The sequence below is a fragment of the Vulpes lagopus genome, chromosome 8 (assembly GCF_018345385.1).
Source record: "Vulpes lagopus strain Blue_001 chromosome 8, ASM1834538v1, whole genome shotgun sequence".
In the NCBI taxonomy this organism is placed as follows: Eukaryota; Metazoa; Chordata; class Mammalia; order Carnivora; family Canidae; genus Vulpes; species Vulpes lagopus.
Genome location: NC_054831.1, coordinates 24,883,534 through 24,905,255, shown reverse-complemented (window position 1 = coordinate 24,905,255; position 21,722 = coordinate 24,883,534). Strand labels below are relative to the sequence as shown.

Here is a 21,722-nt window from a genome sequence, read left to right as displayed (position 1 = left end):
TTCTAGTTTTAAGTATTATGTTTACATCTTTAATACATTGAGTTAATTTTTGTATACGGTATAAAGTAAAAAAAAAATATTTTGCACATGGTTCTTTTCCTGGCAACATTTTTTGAAGAGACTGTCCTTTCCCTATCATGTAGGCTTGGCACCCTCTTGAAGATCACCTGACTACATACATGAGGGTTTATACTCTCCATTCTGTTCCATTGATCTTTATGTCTGTGTTTATGCTAGTACAATGCTGTTTTGATTATTGTAGCTCTGTAATACATTGTCATGACTAGTACACAATTTTTAAAACCTTTTTGAGTTACTTCAATTCTGTTATATACAGCAGAGTTGTATTTTACTTTATAAGCCAAATTGGAGATATTTTCTTTAAAGATGAACCACATTCATTGGTCAAGTCTGACGTTTGGTTCCAGTTTTCATTTGTTTTCTTATATTTACTGTGTATTTCATATGTTTACTGTATTTCTTTGTTGTTCCTTTGTAGTTTTTATTTCCTTGGATATATATTTTTTAAAGATTTTATTTATTTATTTATTCATGAGGGACAGAGAGAGAGAGAGAGAGTGGCAGAGACACAGGCAGAGGGAGAAGCAGGCTCCATGCAGGGAGCCTGATGTTGGACTTGATTGCAGGACTCTGTAATCACACCCTGAGCCGAAGGCAGACACTCAACTGCTGAGCCACCCAGGTGTCCCTGGAATTATTAGTTTAAATATGATTTCTGTTCCATGTTCCATTATTTTTTTTTTTCTTCAGGGACTCCCAATTATTCATACACTGGCTCTTCTTTGCATGGCCCCTATGTTGAACTCTTTCTCTGTGACTTTTGCTTATTTTAACAATTTTTACTCTGGCTTTTTATATTTTCTTTCATGCACTTTCAGTTGAACCTATTCCTTCTGAAGGACCTTGTAATCTCCAAGATGACCTTGTCTTTATTCCTCAGATTCTTTCCTGAGTTCATTCAACTCTTATTTTTTCCCTTCTTGCTTTGATTTTTGGTCTATTTCTGTTCTGAGTTTTTAAATTTCTCACTTGAGGTGTTTTCTCATATCTATAAGTTTTCCTTAAAGGTATTCATTCCTTTTGGAATGTGTGTCAGTTTTCTTCTGTTCAATGTTTCATCTTGGGGGGTAATTTTCATCAACTGAAATATTTTCTCATTTTAATTTTACGGTTTTGTATGAATGTTAACTGCTGCCTTTTGTTCATTTTGAGCTCCTATAAATTTTAAATATGTTCAAACTTACAAAAAGCTATCTTTAATTTTCTTCTATAAACTTCATACAGACCAGTTATGTTGTAGAATGTCTGTCAATTTAAGTTGGCCTGATGCTTCCCTATAAATAGATCCAGGTTGTTTTTGTTTTTACAAAAATTCCACAAAAGGGGTAGCTTATCTCTCTTCTCCTGCCCCCCACCTGCTTGCTCGTGTGCTCTAATAAATAAATAACATCTTTAGAAAAACAAAATCCAAAAATGCCACAAAAATGATGCATTGCTCTTAGGACTTATGATCCATGATGTTGGTATGCCCTATTACTAGTAATGTTAATCATGCGAGGATAAGGTGATATCTCCTTGGTTCCTTCATTGTCAAGTTACTATCCTCCCCTTTACTAACTAGTATTTTATGGAAAGATACTTTGGGACTATATACTTTCTCTTATAGACTCATTTGCCAGTTTTATCATCCACAGATGATGACTGCCTAGATCAATTATGACTGCGGTGACTGCCAAATAGTGACTTTCTAATTTTGTCATTCTTCCTATGTTTCATAGTTGGCTTTCTATTCTAACAGAGAGCTTTCCCTTTTCCCTCATTGATTTACTCATATCAATACAAATTAGTAAACAGAATGTATAATACATACTCCTAAATCTTGAGAGATACCTCTGAAATATTTATGTAGAAAGATCATGGTATCTGTGGCTTACCTTCAAATGTTTCAGCAAAATACTAGCAATAATACACATACACAATCAGGAGTGTCAAGTCAAATGTAACATATGTTAATTATTCAATCTAGGTGAACAGTATATGGGAGGTCATTGTACTGCTTTGCAACTTTTTGGTGGATATGAATTTTTTCAAAATATAAGGCCTGTATATAGCAGTTTTGAGATAAACTGCCAAAACCATCACAGATATTTTTAAAAAATTAAAGTCAGCCTATAAATTTATCAGCATTTGAATATATTCAAATTTTATTACCATTGTCTATACACATTTAGCACTAGCATTTGTGCAACAGTCCTCTGAGGCAGAGAGCACACCACACAAATCTTACATACTAACTGTACCATGTTCGACAAGACTGTTTCATGATTAAGTAAACCAAGCCTGAGAAAGCAGCCAACTCACAATGAATGATTCCAGTTTTAGGACAAAAGTGAACTTATCACATAGGGAACATTACAAATAATATTAAAATGTTACAGAGACTTTAAAAAGTTTAGAATTTTTCCCTAAGACTATATATAGACAAGTTCACATAATAGAAACCTGTCCATTACAGCACTCTGAGGTTTTAGCAAAGCATACTTTATAGACATATTTGCCATACAGTGCAATTTTATTGTGTAAGACATGAATAATAGTGCACTTGAATTCAAGAGTCACATTCAAACATATCAAGAATACAATCCAAATACCTGGCTATTGAAGAAATACATACTCTTTATATATATATATATAACTAAATTGTGCAAGTACATTTTTAGTGTAGATGGTAATAGATCTATAAGGATTCTAGGCAACAGAACTCGGTGTATTTGTGTAGAGTAATCCATGTCTCCAAAGATATGTGCATTTTAAAAGTAAAGCAAATGAAAAATGTCTTGGGCAGAAAGACAGAGGCAGTGTTGTACAACGTGTTTTTATTACAAATTACCAATACATTTAATGTGTACACTCACAGATGGTTAAACAGAATGGTTCTAAAAGTCAGTAAGCTCTCATCAGGAATTATTTTTCAGGACAATGTAGTGTCTACAGTGAGCCCCACTATCTTTCGCTAAATTAAGTACAAATTACAGTCCCACAATGGAGTTCAAAAACAGGACTTTCTTATGGAGAATTTAGATAAGAAGTTCAAACTTTCTAAAACCTCATCCTACAGTTTCACAAGGTCTTGTCTGAGCTCTTGGTTAAAAGGAAGAAGATGAAAAAAATTTAAAAAATAAAGGAAGAAGATGCTGTAAACATGAGATTATAAAGACTGAGTGATGGTAGAAATGGTTTACTCCAGAAAAAAAAAATCAGAAAACTGATACTGTAAGAAAATTAGCATTTCATATCATCTGAGAATAAATATTAATAGAGGAATCAGTCTTTAAATATTTTTTAAGATGGTGAATTACATAAAAATACTATTTGGTAATAAACGTAGGGTATCAGCTCTAGAGGGAGAAAAGATCTAACCCACATTAAGGAGTAATAAATAACAAATCTATGTTGTCTTGAGGTATAATAAACCTGTATCAAATGTACTGAATGACTTCATTCTCTGGTAAATTTCAAAGCTGCCAGAACAGGGGATCAACTATTCTAAAATTTGCCCTTTTTTTGGTTCAGGAAATAACTTTCTAATAAAGAGTGCTCATGATACCCTCTTGTAGTTTTTACTCATTAAATCTGAATATGGGTGAATACCAAAATTTTGCCTCATGTTGGGGTCTAATAAAAAGTGAACCCGATGACCTGGTTAAGACTGACAATTAAAACAGCTAATACTGAAACCAGATTAACTATAGGAGTTACATCTCTGAGCAGACTTTTTTTTTTTTTAAATACAGTAAAATGTTCCTTCTATTTTTCACTTCAAGAAACAAAGTACTGGTCAGATATTTTTTTAAATTTAATATAAGTACTGAGTGAATCAAAGACTAAAATATCACTAAATTTCATCATTTAAAATGAAAAGCAATGACATATCAGCTCTGTAAATCTGGCCTTGGAGTTCAAAGAAATCTTTTAAATTACTCCTACAGGGTTTGAAATGATTGTTGTCTTCCAAAGTTTTCCCAAAAATCACTTTAAAATCTTGCTTCAAAGGCCTGGTTTTTCTTAGAAATAAGTTTTCTTCCCTTTTAGTAAAACCAGAATGAAAAATTCTGACCAAACAATTAATTACTGAAAAGTCTTACCACCCAAAGTTTCAAAATCTTAATATAATCAACCAACTATGTTCTTGTGGTTTCTAAAAAAAAACCTGTTAATTTAAAATCTAAGGATCCTCATATTGACGACAGAGGACTGTAGCAATCTTTTGTATTTTTAAAATATTCTTTGTGGGACCTACTTTTGCATTCCCAAAATGTAAACAGCCTTCACTATAAATGAATTCATAAGATGCTTAAAATATATAAACGTGATTATATCTCACTTGAGTATTATTGACTCCTAGGGGCAATTTGGTCACTAATTCTGCTGCCACTCTCTTCATTAAAGCTTTTAAAGCCACATTTATCAAAGATAATTCCCCAAACTTAATGTTTAACAAGGGTCTTCTCACGAGTATATCCATTGTATGTAGTTTTCTCATCTAAGTGACAGGTAACTTCATATTATTACTAAAATCCCTCTTTAAATTATATTGATACTGTTGACACAGTTCTTGAGTTTGGGAAAACCCTAATATTTGCATTATTAGATGTCCCCTTTGAAGATGCACTGATACCCAAGTTTGTTTTTATGACCTATAAACAAAACTGAGGTTTGCACAATCCCTAATTATAAATTAATACTAAAATACAAACCTGTCCAAATAGCTTAAGATTGCTGTCTCAATAAAAGAAAAAAAAGAAACACTATGCTATTACTGGACTCTGGCTCATACATAAAACGTTCATCAGGAAGACATCTATAAATTGATGGCATACAATTTCTCCATGACTGAGCCTAATAAAAACTCCCACCTACAAAAGCCCTATGGCCAATCAATGTCATGAGTAGGAGTCACTTCTAAAGAATCACTGAAAACAACAAAACAAAACTCTAAGTGGTTTTCCTTATGGGCCTGCTGAGAAGAAAAGGGCTCCTTCATATCTACTCTGGAGACAAAAATGGGAGCAAACAAAAAGATCAGCTGCATGAACAAATGCAGCAAGCAATTTCGAGAGGTGATAAAAAAAAGCTATGGTATTTCATCTTTTAAAATATTAATATAAACATTTCACACAACACAGAAGTACTGAGAGCCAAGATCTCCTTTGCTCCTTTCTGTAGCCTTTTTGTGAGGGCTTTAATGCCTAGAGATGCATAACTATTGCTAGAAAATAAGTTGAGAATAAATCTGAGCTCAGAGAAGGCAGGGGAAATACACCAAAGCAGAGTTCTGATATGCGTCGTTGTCCAAGCCTTTTGCTACCAGTCAGAGAAAACAGAAAAAAGATGAACCTTGGGCAACTAGACATAGAAAGTATTTGTATTTTCCAAGGCATCTGAATGTGGCCATAGATTATGCTAGACTAGATTTTTTTAAATTATATTTTTAGCTCAATACATATCTCTAAAGTAGGGTTCAGTTTTGGTGGGTTTTACACTGAAATGGTTATATACAGATGGAGTGGATATGGTATTAGATGTTTACTCTTCAATTATCCTTTTAATGGAAAACTAGAATTGGTAGTATTTATTAAAATGAACAGTGCCACAAAACAGAAATGTATATAGAAAGCACTGAACCACAAACTTTTAGAGTAGCAGGCATAAACTAGCATAGCATAAATACAGTCTTAATATTGAAACATTTCAATCTGTTTCTGCAGCTTAAAACATAGCTGTGTCATTTCATAAACTTTCACCTCCACTTCAAAAAGATTTGTGTAACATATAATGAACAAATCAGCAGAGTCAAGATAAATTTTCAAAAGGCTCAAGCCAACATGAAAGGTTTAAGCTTAGTTATTATTATTAGCAAACTCTTAGAATACTTAAAACACAATAAAACAACACATGTACATACATAAAACAGTGCAGTAAGAACTTAAGACAAGGGCAGTGCATTTCTGGTTTAAGGAAACCGTATTTGTAGCTTAATTGTAACAAATAAACATCTATCCTAAATGATGGTTTAATGGGATATCCAGCATTTGATACACATTTAACATGTACGGTCAAAAACCTGAAAAACTAATGCAACAGTAACAATATATCAGTAACAAATTCCTACTTTATTTCTATATTGGACATACTTTTACTGTCTACTGCTAAAATTTACTTTTTAATGCAAATATCAGAGGATTATACCTATAACCCTTGTAAAAATATTTACCTTGAATAAATATTCAGATTTTCCTTTCTTGACAACCAAAATGAGAATGAATTCAGCTTTGTTAATCTAAAGCTATTTTAAAGAGAAGAGCAAAAGTTTCGGAAATGGCATGTTAATCACAAAATTCTTGATTTATCAACCATTTTGGTTTTGAAAAATATTTCTGTATTTGGAGTGTTTAAAAGTCTGATCTTTTTTAAAACTAACAAATATTCCCTAAGGAGATTAATCATATCCTTGACTGGTCTGGAGCACTGTTTGGAAAGTAGACACAAAAAAATTTTATGATTAAATGGCATATAACACAAATGGCATTAAATAGGTCACCTGTTTCACATAAAATAAAATGACTAGCACCTCCTTTCTGCTCCCAAGGTAAAGAGGCCTAACAGGCCACATGAAACACGAGTAATTACAGTAAGTTTCATTCATACAGTATTGAGAAATCCACTACATTAGAGGGTTCTCACATCTAAAAGCCTTAGGTTCAAGGCTACTGTGTAAAAGTGAACTGAAGGGCCAAAGGAGAGAGAGGTGGGATTCAGGTCCAGGAAGGTCCTTATTTATACAGATTGTGGGAAGATATTTCAGGGACTCTCCTGCATCCCATCCTCAGTTTCCAGTTCTGCCAACTGCCTCCTAAGTACATTTACTTTTGCTTGCAATTCCTTGTTATACTCAATGATGTTAACCATTTCTTCATATGCTTCATCCAAATACTTGGAGGATCTATTCCAACGTAGGAAAATACCTATTGAATCCGGGAAAGGAAGATAGAAAGCAAAAAGATACATATAATAGATTAACATTATTTGATGCATTATGCATTATTATCATTTTTTAAATTCACATGTATGTTTTATTATACTCTGAAATAAGCAGGAAATTTGAGGTACTGAAAGTATAATTAAATATACTATATTTTTTAAATATTTCATTTATTTATTCATAAGAGACACAGAGAGACAGAGGCAGAGACAGAGGCAGAGGGAGAAGCAGGCTCCATGCAGGGAGCCCAATGTGGGACTCGATCCTGGGTCTCCAGGATCAGGCCCTGGGCTGAAGTTGGTGCTAAACCGCTGAGCCACCCAGGCTGCCCTTCATAGGTGAATTCTGCCAAACATTTAGAGAAGAGTTAACACCTATTCTTCTCAAACTAGTGCAAAAAATTAAAAAGGAAAGACTGCTTCCACACTCACTCCATGAGACCAGCATTACCCAGACACCAAAACCAAACAAACATAGCAGAAAGAAAGAAAATTATAGGCCAATAACCCTCATGAACATAGATACAAAAATCTTGAACAAAATATCAGCAAACTGAAATCAACGATACATTAAAAGCATTATATACTATGATCAAGCAGGGTTTATTCTAGGGATGCCAGGATGGTTCAATACCCACAAATGAATCAACACAAAATGCCACACTAACAAAAAAAAAGGATAAAATCATGTGATCATCTCAACAGATACATTTTGATAAAATTTGATAAAATTCTTCATTTATGATTAAAAAGTCACAACTGGGTAGAGAGCCCATGTATGACAAAACAACTAACATCATACACAACAGTGAAAAGCTGAAAGCTTTTCCTCTCTATCACAAACAAGACAAGGGAAGCCTACTCTTACTAACACTTATTCAACACAGTATTGGATATCCTAGCCAAATTAGACAAGAAAAAGAAATAAAAGGCTCCCAAGTAGGAAAAGAAGTAAAACTGCCACTATTTGCAGATGACATGATACTACATATAAAAAATCCTGAAGATGCTCAACATCACTATCAGGGTGAAATGCTAATACCACAATGTGATATTAGCTCACACCTGTCAGAATGGCTATTATCAAAAAGACAAGAAATAACAACTGTTGGCAAAGATGCAGAGAAAAGGGAACTCTCATGCACTGTAGGTGGGAATGCAAGATTGTGTAGCCACAATGGAAGACAGTATGTAGGTTCCTCAGAATATTAAAAATATACTATCATATGATCTAGCATTTCCACTTCTGGGTATTTATCCAAAGAAAATGAATACACAAATTCAAAAAGTTATATGCACTCCTATGTTAACTGTAGCATTATTTATGATAGCCAAGGTATATGGAAGCCACTTAGGTGTCCATCAACAGATAAATGGATAAAGAAGATGTGGTATATACAAAAATATATGGACTTTCCAGACATAAAAAAGAACAACAGCTTCCTATTTGTAACAACACAGATGGGCCCAGAGGGTATTATGCCAAGTGAAATTAAGTCAGATGGAGACTGATAAGTACCATATAATTTCACTTATATGTGCAATCTAAAAAATAAAAACAAAATCAACAAAAAGAAAACAGAAATAGGGACGCCTGGGTGGCTCAGCAGTTGAGTGTCTGCCTTTGGCTCAGGGCATGATCCCGCAGTCTGGGGATTGGGTCCCCCATCGGGCTCCCTGCATGGAACCTGTTTTTCCCTCTGCCTCTGTCTCTGCCTCTTTCTCTGTGTCTCTCATGAATAAATAAATAAAATCTTAAAAAAAAACAAAAACAAAAACAAATAGACTCATAGATACAGAGAACAATCTGATGGTTGCCAGAGGGGAGGGAGATGGGATGATAGACAAAATAAGGGAAGGGGATTAAAAAGCACAAACTTCCAGTTATAAATAAGACATGGGGATGCAATGTATAGCTTAGAGAACATAGTTAATAACAGTGTAACAGCTTTTTATGGTGACAGGCTACAGCTAGACTTATTTATCATGGTGATCACTTTGTAATGTATGGAAATATTGAATCACTATGTTGTACACCTGAAACTAATACATGTCAACTACACGTCAATTAAAGAAAATAATAAGAGCCTAAACTTCAGTGCACTCTCTCTCCCTGTCTCTTTACTTAAGAGGTGGTTTTCCTTTTTTATTTTTATTTTTTTAAATATTTTATTTATTTATTCATGACAGACACAGAGAGAGAGAGAGGCAGAGACATAGGCAGAGGGAGAAGCAGGTTCCATGTAGGGAGGCCGATGTGGGAGTCGATCCTGGGACTCCAGGATCATGCCCTGGGCCAAAAGCAGGCACTTAGTCACTGAACCACCCAGCGTCCCAAGAGGTGGTCTTCCAATTCTATAGGCAAGTCCTTCTTTTCCCAATAATAATTATCCTTTTATTATAGATTAAAAGGAAACATTTTCTTGTCTGCATAAATCTACATTAACTATATCATCCAACATAATGGCTTAGAGATATTCAAATAAGGAGGTACAAAAACTTTCCAGACAGCAATACGTCAGTAGCAGTAAGTTCATAAAGGTTTTATGATTCTTTAAAACACTTTCTATAAACCAAACTAAAGAGTCCTACATGTCCACTGCTACTCTATCAGAAAGGGAAAATAGAGACATAGCTTAAAGACAACTTTGAGTTTTCTAGATATGAGCCTGTATTTAAAATCCTGTTCTTCGATACAAGAATTACTTAATACTAATGGCTAACTATGATATAAATAGAGGAGAGTCATTTTAAGGGTCCAAGAGTAGTCAGTCTCCTTATATAATCCATATACCTACTAAGAGAAGATTTTAGCTCACACAAAATTTCTTCCAGTTCTATGTGGGGAACTAAACACATATGGAAACTCTGTTCTTAATAGAATGGTAGGAATTCATTCACGTAACAACAAAGATTTCCTCCAATCACTTCATCTCTAAACTCTCAATGAGGTTTGGTAAAAACTGGTTAAATCATCATTCAGGCCATCCAACTCCAAATCTGGCTTTTCTCCCAGGTAGCTAGTCACTCACTTCAGTTATTAAATGTGACAGTCGCTTTTAGGTAAATTGTCCCAGAAACCTTTAACAAAAAGTATGGATATATACTTGACAAGAATGAACTGTATACCTAAATATGGTTAAAGTTGGTAATTTGTAATCTCTCACTTAAGGGATCACTTATCCCTCACCTGTGACTGTCTATAACAATCAATAAATTTAGCAAAGAAAATTTTTGAGCAGCCCGAAATTCCCAAAGTACTAAAGCTCAGACTCCGAGAATCTTGAGACTATCTGAGGTTGCTTTCCCACAATTCTAGCTTGGGGACACCTCAACAGGTAAGATTAGAATCATAAACTGAGCGGGAAGGAAGCAGCAAATGGCAGATATGCCAAGAGGAACGAGACATGTGAGCTGACATCCAGAGAAATGATAGAAACAGACTCAGTCTCAGAGAGCAAAGCAATCTGAGGCCCTTTTATATATAAAGGGCAAACAGCTTCCTACACGTAAATTACCCTTGTGGGCAAAACATATTAAAAAGTGATATACTAATTGACATTTATGGTATTTCAGTTTAATTACCAAACAGCTAGCATTCCTGTGTGTCAGCTTTGTGCTGTTTAATGCAAAGATGAGTAAAGATGTACTTGCTACTTCAAAATGATTAAAAAGAAATGGCATTTTGTAGTCTTTGTTTAATGGATGGCTAATATATGTTAGATTTTGGTTATATTTTTAAAAACAAGCTTTGGTATTTATGGAGTAAATTTCAGGAGTGTGAAAAATTAATGTAGGTTAAATACCTTCTTTAGAATGGATTTGAAAATTAAGCATGGATTATCATTCCACATGAATAATGAGAAATGTGCATTACTGCACTGATGGCATTATGTATGTTTATAGAACTTTACTAGAATGACTAGTTCATTAATTCTCCAATAGCATTTAACAGAAGAATCTATCCTAACAGTTGCTTAATAAAGGAAACAGAAGCCACCTCCTAGGAGCTTACAATTTATTCCTGTCCCAACTACCTACTGACTTTCTCACACAAAAAGTATTTTCCCTCATACTCATTAAAATGGCCACTACCAAGGCGGAAAGAACTGAAAATAGCAATAGTTGGCAAGGATGTAGAGAAATTGGAACCCTTGTGCACTGTTGGTAGAAGTATAAAATGGTGCAACTGTTATAAAAAATGGTATGGGGGTTCCTCAAAAAATTAAACAGAATTATCATATGATCCAGCAATTCCACTTCTGGGTACCTACCTAAAAGAATCAAGAGCAGGGTCTTAAAGAGATATTTGTGCATCTATGTGCCAGAAGGTGGAAGCAACCTGTGTCTATCAGTGGAAAACTATTCAGCCTTAGAAAGGAAGGACATTCTGACATAGGCTACAGTATGGATGAATCTTGAGGACATCATGTTAAGTGAAAGAAGTCAGTCACAAAAAGACAAACACTGTATGATTCCACTCATTCATATGAGGTACCTAGAGCAGTCAAACTCAGACACAGGAAGCAGGATGCCATTATCAGGAGCAATGGGAAGTTGTTTAGTGAGGATAGAGTTTCAGATTTGCACGATGGAAAGTGTTGGGAGACCCATTTCATGATGATATGGATACATATTGACAAGAATGGACTGTATACCTAAATATGGTTAAATTGGTAATTTGTAATCATGATTAAAAACAGTAATGTTATCTTCCTATCTAGGGAAAATATCCAATATAAACAGCAGTAGCCACTGAATAATCACTGTTAATTTCTGAATGGGGACTGAACAAAAGAGGTATGACTAGATAATGGACATGAAAGAGAGAGCCATGCCTACACCGTGAAAAAAAACCAGCAGTAATACACAGGTCTGAGGGTCAGGTCCATTCACCAAGTTCAAATGTCAATAGCAGCAGGTCCTTAGAGATAGTTCAGAGAGGATCCTTGACTACGGATAAAGAGTTTGCAAATGATGCACAGCTTACCTTCCCATAGCTGAAGACTCTGTGGAGCGACTGAAGGCCAGATGACAAGATTGTTGGCTTCAAAGAGAGGATTGGTGAACTTACTCAGTTCACTGGGCCGATTAACCCAGGACCACAGAGACATCGTTTTCTGCTGCAGCTTCAACTTACATCTAATTGAGGAAGAAAACTGCAATTAAAGCATTTAAATGATAACAATCACTATTACATGCTCCTCCCAAGAGGACAGTTTCTTCTCCCTGTATGCTAGAAGGCAGAACACAAAACATGGGAATAAAATGTTGTGAAACAGAAATATTTGTCAGAAAATTCAACCAGCATTATAATTCTCAATAACAACAAAACACTTTCATAGGCTTTCAAAGCCTCCCAGGAGGATAAAATCAGAATCTGGTCATGTTTAGGTATGGTATTAAATATTAACCTAGGGACATCTGGGTGGCTCAGTGGTTGAGTGTCTGCCTTCAGCTCATGGCGTGATCCTGGGGTCCCGGGATCGAGTCCCACATCGGGCTCCCTACATGGAGCCTGTCTCCCTCTGCCTATGTCTCTGTGTCTCTCATGAATAAATAAATAAAAATCTTAAAAAAAAAAAAAAAGAACATTAACCTAGAGAACAGAATGTTACTATATGCAAAAGTTCTTTATTGTATCTGGCACAGTATTTTAATTTAAGATCACTAAATATATAAATTACATGTATATAAAATACAGATGGACTGTCAAATATTAAAAATGAGTATGTATCTTGATATAAATACAGATTTAATCTATATTTATACACAACAAACAGCCTTCATAATAATCCTGAAACTCTATAACACTCTTTTATCATAAAATAAATTCACAGGGATAGAAAGTGAACTGGTACATTTTCAAAAAAGTAAATTAAAAAAAAAAGTAAATTTTAACAAGTGAAAGATAATTGGTGGTTAACCTTACATTAGCCAAAAAGATAACATATTCAATTTTTACAGGATTCTATTTAAGTTGAAGTTTTGCAGTAAAACTGGTTATGTCTCTGAAACTACTTGGTTATTAGTTAATTATGTGCTAATTAATTTATTTATGCTAGCAATAAAAAGAATCCATGTAATCAAAGAACTCATGTAGTACTGGAATTTAATTGCTAGAAGAGCAAATCCTATACTATGTTTCCAGGAACCAGGCATGGTGAGGATAGGAAACCACTGCACCCACTGCCCCTGCAGTAAGTGGTTTGGCACCACTCTCCATACAGCTTTGGAATCCTTCTTAATCAGCCCTATTGGTAGGATCTACCAAATGGCAATCAGAATGTGAGATAAAATACATTTGTAATCCCTTTATTAAAGGCTAGTTCTGAGGGATACTCATAAGTATAACATCAAAAATAAGTCCTCAAATGTATTATTTAAATACAGAATAAGGGCATTTGGGTGGCTCAGTGTGTAAAGCATCTCCCTTCAGCTCAGGTCATAATCCCAGGGTCCCAGAATCAAGTCCTACATCCTGCTCCTTGCTCAGCAGTGAGGTCTGTTTCTCCCTCTGCCCCTCCCTCTGCTTGATCTCTTTTTCTCTCAAATAAATACACAAAATCTTAAAAAAAAAAAAAAAAAAAAAAAGCTGAACTAAAGTTATATACATTACTTTACTGAAAAGTGTCTTAAAGTCTTTAACGATTATTTTGTGACTTTTTGAGGTAGGTAGGTACATTATACCACATTACCCAGATTTAATCAAGGTAAATCATCAATTCTCTCCCTCCCCCAATAAAATTATAGTTTAGGGGTTAAGTCGAACATGCTTTAAGAAATGGCAGGATAAAGGGTTGCTTGGGTGGCTCAGTCAGTTAAGCATCTGACTTGATTTCAGCTCAGGTCATGATCTCAGGGCCATGAGATCAAAACCCACATCAGGTTCCAGGCTGACTGCAAAGCCTGCTTAAGATTCTCTCTCTTCCTTTCCCTCTGACCCTTCCCTGCCACTCCTTGTACACACGCACACACATGCTCTGTCTAAAAAAAAAACAAAAACCAAAAAAAACAAAATAAATGGCAGGATGAGATATTACATTTCTAATATATTTAAGTGCCCTGAAGTTTCCTTTGTAATGATTATTTGTATGTAATCTTTAATCTTTTTTTTAAGATTTTATTTATTTACATTTTATTTATTTAGATTTTATTTATTTATTCATGAGAGACACAGAGAAAGGCAGAGGAAGAAGCAGGCTCCCTGTGGGGAACCTGATGTGGGACTCCATCCTAGAACCCTGGGATCACGACCTGAGCCAAAGGCAGACGCTGAACCACTGAGCTACCCAGGTCCCCCTGTAATCTTTCATCGCCTAAATAACGAAAACCAAAATAAAACAGGGAAGCCTTGTTGACATGTACAACTTTCTTTTGTTTAGCATTTTATTTTCTTTTAAGATTTTATTTATTTATTCATAAGAGTCACAGAGAGAGAGAGAGAGAGAGAGAGAGAGATAAGCAGAGGGAGAAGCAGGCTCCATGCAGGGAGCCCAACACGGAACTCGGAACTCGATCCCGGGTCTCCAGGATCACGCCCTGGGCTGAAGGCAGCACTAAACTGCTGAGCCATCTGGGCTGCCCCTTGTTTAGCATTTTAAAAGCATATCTCACCATGAATCCTTTTTGATGTAATACTTTTTAACACTGCTTGGTACTAGTGTCTATCAAAGAAACTATAAATATACTTCATTTCACATGCTGACTCCCAACTGCTAAAGGTTATCAATTATCTTTCCTTTTCTTAAGCATCAGATGACACAGAGCATGAAGTACTTGCTGTCACATTCAGTAGAATCAATGTGCCAGCTAGAGTAATACTGTGGCTCTGTGTCAAAATGCCATCAGTGGTAATAAGTTCTAGGCTCATGACTAATTAGGTGTTAGAAGATTCAAGAAAGAATGAATGAAAGAACTGACATTTTAAAAAATACCTATTATGTGACAGGTATTTTTTTTTTTTTTTTTGTGACAGGTATTATACTAGTTTTCACATGTGTGTTGTTTGATCCTCCCTAGAACCCAGTGTAGCAGAGGTTAATTTTTGCCTTTAATATAGGCGGAAATAGATTCAGAGAAGTCACCTGGCTAGTAAGTGGCATAGTAGAGATTCAAACTCAAATCTACTTTCAAGTCTGGAACTTTTTCCATTAACGTACATTGGAAAGAATGAGGAAGAGGCTGATGACAGTAAAAAGGAAGGTACCTAAAGTTTCTCAGGGCTTAGTTTAAAATGTTGCATGTAGGTGTGGGACTTTTGGAATGGTAGAGTGAGGACCTCTGTATATCTTCTGAAAACAGTGGCAAAAACAGTCAAAATAAATATGTTCACAACTCTGGAAATTAACAAAAGGCTATGACAACCTGAGGAACACTCTTCAAGAAAAACTAATGAACCTCTGAAAGAATAGGATTCATAGCATTTTAACTTGGCCAATGCCAAAACCCTTTTCCTAGCTCTGCAGTATCACTGCAAACCAGTAAGCAAACTTGTAGCCACAGAAGGGGCAGACCAGCTCTGGAGCTCCTCCAAAAATACTACTCCCAGAGCACAAATCACTATTTGATATGTCTTGAAGCTCCCTAGTAAAGCTTCCTTTGTACAGTCCTGTAATTTGACTGACTCACAGCTTTCTTAGAGAGAAAAGCCCTATTCCCCAGGGTATCTGTCAAAAATCAATGAGCAGAAACTATTTAACATCATAGTTGCCTGAGGCGCCTAGCCAGTTTGGGGCAAATAAGTGCCTAGGAAAAATCATAAAAGATTTGGGGACTGAGATGTCCATGTGTAGCAGGGGGTAGGGTGGGGGCTTTGTAAAGCTCTGACATATTCCCAGGAATTCAAAAGGATGTGCACATGCCTAGGAAATGCTTGAGATAGTCCCAATTCTTTCTCCTCTGGCTGAACCTAAGGCCCTGTACAAGCTGAAGGTTAAAGCAGAGTTGTAAACTACCTGAGCATTGAAGTCATGCCTCTCAATACACATAGGGCCTCTCAGTAAAGGATGAAAGAGTTATTCATTCAGAAGATAGAGGATCTAATTTCCAGATTTGCCATATTATATCATCTAAAGCATCAGTTTTCAAAAAAAAGCAAATTATAACACACACAAAGAAATGAAAATGTGTGGCCCATACTCAGGGGGGAAAACAGTCAAAAGAAACTGTCCCTCAGAGAGGGGGAACATACTGAACTTACTTGACTAAGACTTTATTTTATGTACAATTTTATTTACTTGAGAAACAGCAAGTGAGAGAAAAAGCGCATGAGTTGAGGAGAAGGGCTGAAGGAGAGGGAGAAGCAGACTCCTCATTGAGCAGGGAACCCGACATGGGGCTGATTCCAGGATCCTGGGGTCATGACCTAAGCTGAAGGCAGATGCTTAATCGACTGAGCCACCAGGTACCCCACTAGACAAAAAGCCAGCTATCATAACTGGGTTCACAGAGCTGAAGAAAAATGCCTGAAAAATTAAAGGAAAGTATAACAATGCTTTACCAAAAGGACAGTATCAGTACAGAGGCAAAAATTATTAAAAAAAGAACCAAAAAGAAATCCTGATTTGAAAGTATAACTGAAATGAAAAATGACCACAGGAACTCAACAGTAGATATAAACTGACAGAAGAATCAATGAATTTGAATATAGGTCGATTGAGATATTAATTTCTGAGGAAAAGAAAGAAAAACTGAAGAAAATTAAAAAGAATCTCCAAACCTATGGAATACCATCAAATATACCAACATGAACAACAGGCGTTCCAGATGGAGAAAAGAAAAAAGCAGAACAAATGTTTGGAAAATAATATCTGAAAACTTCTCAAATGTGATTCTCCATACCTTAGAAGATTAAGGAATTTATCCAAGTAAATTCAAAGTGGTCCACACTAAGACATATCAATGTCATACTGTCAAAAGCCAAAGGAAATGAGAATTGTAAAAGCAGCAAGAGAAAAAAGACCCATTATGTACAGGGGGGCCCCTCAATGAAAGTAACAGCTGACTTATCAGAAACCATGAAGTCAGAACACAGTGTTATGACTTATTTGGGGTATTTGTGTGGCACAGTTGGTAAAGCGTACAACTCTTGGCTTCAGCTCAGGTTGTGATCTCCACGTTATGAGATTGAGCTCCACGTCGGGCGCCATGCTCAGTGCAGGTCAGCTTAAAATTATCTTTCCCTCTGCCTCTGCCCCTCACCTCTGCGCTCGCTCTCTCTAAAATAATCTTAAAAAAAGAAAAAAAAAAAAAGACTGTTGACCAAGATGTCTAATACCAGCTAAACTATGCCTCAAAAATGAAGAAGAGTGATGCCAGCAAAAATGGCAGAGTAGGTAACTCCAAATGCCCATCCCTTCACAGAAACACTGAAAATGCAAAGTAGGTTAGAACCTACTTTGTCAGACTTCTGGGAAATAGAAGTTTACACCACATAAGTAAATGAAGAATCAGGAAAAGGGAACCAGAAAGACAATAAAAAAGCTTTATGACATTTTCATTTGCTCTTGCCCCACCTATTCCCTAGCCCATGTTCTCAGTATGGGACTCTGGTCTCTGGCTCCAGAGGGAACAGAGCAGTCCTTATTCACAAAGAATTATGTCTCTCTGTTCTAACTTGTCCAAGGGCTACCAGAAACCCATGTCTTTGTTATGCCTAACTTGGAAATCACCATTGGCAGAAAAGTGGTGGGCATTCCTAGAAGACATAAGGTGAATGGACAACCTATAGCCAACTGTGGGCAAAGATTATGGTTAAGGGGTACAACAGAACACCAAAAACCTATGGAAAAAGATTCTTTGGAAAATCAGAGTTGCCCATGTATATGGAAGAATTCAGAAAGCCATATGCATGCTCAAGGCAGGAAATATGCTCAGAAAAGGCCCAAGAAGATCCCAAGATAATGGTTTTGGCTGATCTCTAGCCTCAGTGAGGGCCAGAAGTGAAGGCAGAGGCCTGACTAAACACTGAAGGAATATTCCAGCAGAAAGCCCATCTGCAAAGACTGCAAAAGGATTTTTTTCCTTTGTTGTGAGTGGTTTTCCCTTTCACTTTTCCCTCCCTGTTCTTCCCTCTCTTTTGGCTCCAGGCATTCAAAGAAATCACTGTCAAACACTAGCTGAATACAAACTAAAAGAACAGATACTTTAGAAACTACACATGAGAAAAAAAAATACACTTTACAAAATAGTTTAGAAGAGGACTAAATAAACAGTTATTCAGAAGAGTGGGAAGAATCTGTTTTCCACAGAACCACATTAAAATATTTTAAACGTCGGGACGCCTTGGTGGCTAAGCGGTAGAGCACTTGCCTTTGTCTCAGGGTGTGATCCCAGAGTCTTGGGATCAAGTTCGACATTGGGCTTCCTGCATGGAACCTACTTCTCCCTCTGCCTGCGTCTCTGCCTCTCTCTGTGTCTTTCATGAATAAATAAAATCTTTAAAAAAATGTATTTTAAATGTCCAGATTTAAAATTACAAATGATGCCCCCCCCCCCCCAAAAAAAGCCCTAGAAAGTATGGCCCGTTTAAAGGAAAAAATTAATGGAAATTGTCCCTGAGAAAACACTGACTTTGCTTTCACTAGATAAAACCCAAAACTAAGGACAGAGAACTAAAGGAAACCAGGAGAACAATGTCTCAAAACCTAGACTATATCAATAAAGAGACAAAATTATAAAACAGTATCAAACAGAAATTCTGGAACTTAAAAGTATAATATCTGAAATTTTATAAAAACCTCACTAGATGACTTTATTTATTTAGAAAAATATTTTTTAACGATTTTGTTTATTTATTCATGAAAGACAGAGAGAGAGAGAGGCAGAGATGCAGGCAGAGGGGGAAGCAGGTTCCATGCAGGGAGCCCAACATGCGACTGGATCCTGGGTCTCCAGGATCAGGCCCTGGGTTGAAGGCAGCGCTAAACCGCTGAGCCACCCGGACTGCCCGACTAGATGATTTTAATAGCAGATCTGAGCAGGCACAGAATAAGCAAATCTGAAGACAGGACAACTGAAATGCCCCACTCTGAGAAGTACAAAAAAAAGGAATAAAGAAAAACTAACAGAGCCTAAGCAGCCTGTGGATACCAATATATGTATAGTAGGAGTCCCAGAAAGAGAAGAGAGAATCTTGAAAGCAGCAAGAGAGAAGTCCTCATGTAGAAGGATCCTTCATCATCCTTCTACCACAGATTTCTCATCAGAAACTAGAGAGGCCAGGAGGGAGAGCAATGACATTTCTAAAGTTCTTATAAGAAAAAACAAAAACAAAAACAAAACTACCTACCAAGAACTCTACACCCAGGAACACTATTCTTCAAAAATGAGGGAGAAATTAAGACATTCCCAGATAAATAGAGAGGGAGTCCATTGCTAGAAGACTTGCTTTACAAGAGAAATGCAAAAAGGAATCCTTTAAGCTAAAATGAAAGGACCCTAGATGGTAACTCAAAGCCATATGAAGAAAAATAACTTCAGTAGAGATAACTACATATGAGAGTATAAAAGTAAATTATTGTATTTTTGTCTTCTTTATTTCCTACCTAATTTAAAAGACAAATGGAGGGATCCCTGGGTGGCGCAGCGGTTTGGCGCCTGCCTTTGGCCCAGGGCGCGATCCTGGAGACCCGGGATCGAATCCCACGTCGGGCTCCCGCTGCATGGAGCCTGCTTCTCCCTCTGCCTGTGTCTCTGCCTCTCTCTCTCCCTCTCTCTGTGACTATCATAAATAAAAAAATAAAAAAATAAAAGACAAATGGATAAAAATAATAATAAATCCACATTAATGGGAACATAAGAATATAATTATATATAAGAATGTAATTTGTGATAACATATAGGAGAGTGGAGCTTTGAAAGAGCAAAGTTTTGTATGCTACTGAAGCTAAGCTTGTATTCAAGTAGATTGTTATAAATTTGGGATGTTAGTTGAAATCTACCTGGTAACCAGTAAAAAAAAAAATGTTAATGTACATAAAAATAAATAAGAAGGGAATCAATAGTATGCTATTAAGTATCAATTAAACACAAAGGAAGGCAAGTAATGGAGGAGACAGAGAACAAAAGAGGTATAAGACAAACAATATAAATCTCAAACTGGCAGAAATAAGCCATTCCTTTTCAATAATCACTTTAAATATAAATGAAGTAAACTCTCCAATCAAAATGCAGAGATTGGCAGAATGCATTAAAAAATGTGATCCAACTATATATTGCCTACAAAAGATTCACTTTTGACTCAAAGATCAAAAGATTGAAAATAAAAGGATGAAAAAATATTTTCCACATAAATAGTAACCAACGGAGAGCTGGAGTGAATATAACTACATCAGATGAAATAAACTTTAGGGCAAAAACTCTAACAAGAGACAAAGACCAATGTTATAAGCTGGAAAAAAAGTCAATCCATCAAGAAGATAAACAATAATTATACATAAACATACATGCACCTTACACCAGAGCCACAAAATACACGAAGCAAAAACTGATAGGACATGATAGAAATAGACAATTCTACAATATAGTTGAGGACTTTAATATCCCACTTTTGATAATGTTTTGAACTAGAAAGAAGACCAATAAGGAAATACAGGATTTGAACAAAAGGTAAGACAAATATAGAACATTCTGCTCAACGACATCAGAGTACATATTCTCAAGTGCACAAGAAACATTCTTTAGGATAGATCACACGTTAGGCCACAAAACAAATCTCAATAAATCTTAAAAGACTGAAGTCATACAAGTATCTTCTCCCAACTACAACAGCATGGAGTTAGAAATCAGTAACAGAAGAAAAAAATGGAAAATTCATAAATATGTGGAATTATATAACACAATTTTAAACACAATGGGTTAAAGAAGAAATCATAAGAGAAATTAGAAAATACAGATGAATGAAAATGAAAACATGACATGCTAACACAAAGTATGGGGATCCAGTGAAAGCAGTGCTCAGGTGGAAACTTATAGCAGTAAAAACCTACATTAAAAAAGAATGAAGATCTCACATCGGTGACTTTTAAATCAGTAATTTCATACCTTAAAGAACTGGAAAAAGAAGGGCAAACTAAACCAGTGCTAGCAGAAAGAAGGAAAGAATAAGAGTAGAGAGTAGACAGACGAAATAGAGAATAGACAGGGTGTCAATGAAACCAAAAGGTGGTTCCAGGAAAAAACCAACAAAACTGTCCCTTTAGCTGAAATGACAAAGGAAAAAAGAGAAGAGGAAGCCTTTTGACTGTACCCAACTGAGATTACCAGTTAAGCACCTCTGAGGATCATTCTGATAGGAATCTTCTTAATTAAACCTATAAACTCGATGGTGTCTGGACTATAAAGTGAGACTGTCCCTCTGGACCTGAGGACAGTGTGACAGAAACTTTGGAGCAAAAGAAGGAAGACCTGTATTATAACCCCACTATTGGTGACCAACTGGCTGTGTGTCCCTGGTCAAGTCATTTAACTTTTCTAGATACTCTCCTCCCAATCTATAAAACTGGAGAGAGGATAGGGTTGGATTATATGTTAAGGCTTCTTCCAGATGTAAGATTGCCATGATCTTATACAAGAAAATTAACACTGAATGGTTGCCCAATTTACTCAAAGCTTTTAAATCAGTGTATGGAATAATTTTAATCTAATAGAAAAAAGTC

At 35.9% G+C, this 21,722-nt stretch overlaps 1 protein-coding gene across 2 annotated transcripts in view; it reads right to left on the bottom strand.

Moving 5' to 3' along the window:
* Positions 1-2,203: 2,203 nt before the first annotated feature.
* Positions 2,204-21,722, bottom strand: part of MTMR9 (myotubularin related protein 9) — a 53,993-nt gene continuing 34,474 nt past the window's right edge. The window contains exons 9-10 of one of the 2 annotated variants that reach the window (XM_041767313.1): positions 12,053-12,204; positions 2,204-7,046 (exon numbers count right to left, since the gene is read on the bottom strand). In XM_041767313.1, coding sequence (XP_041623247.1) covers positions 6,883-7,046; positions 12,053-12,204 — 316 coding nt within the window. In that variant the 3' untranslated portion in view covers positions 2,204-6,882. Of the gene's footprint in view, positions 7,047-12,052; positions 12,222-21,722 lie in introns of those variants that run through there. The other variant, XM_041767314.1, reaches the window with a different exon arrangement.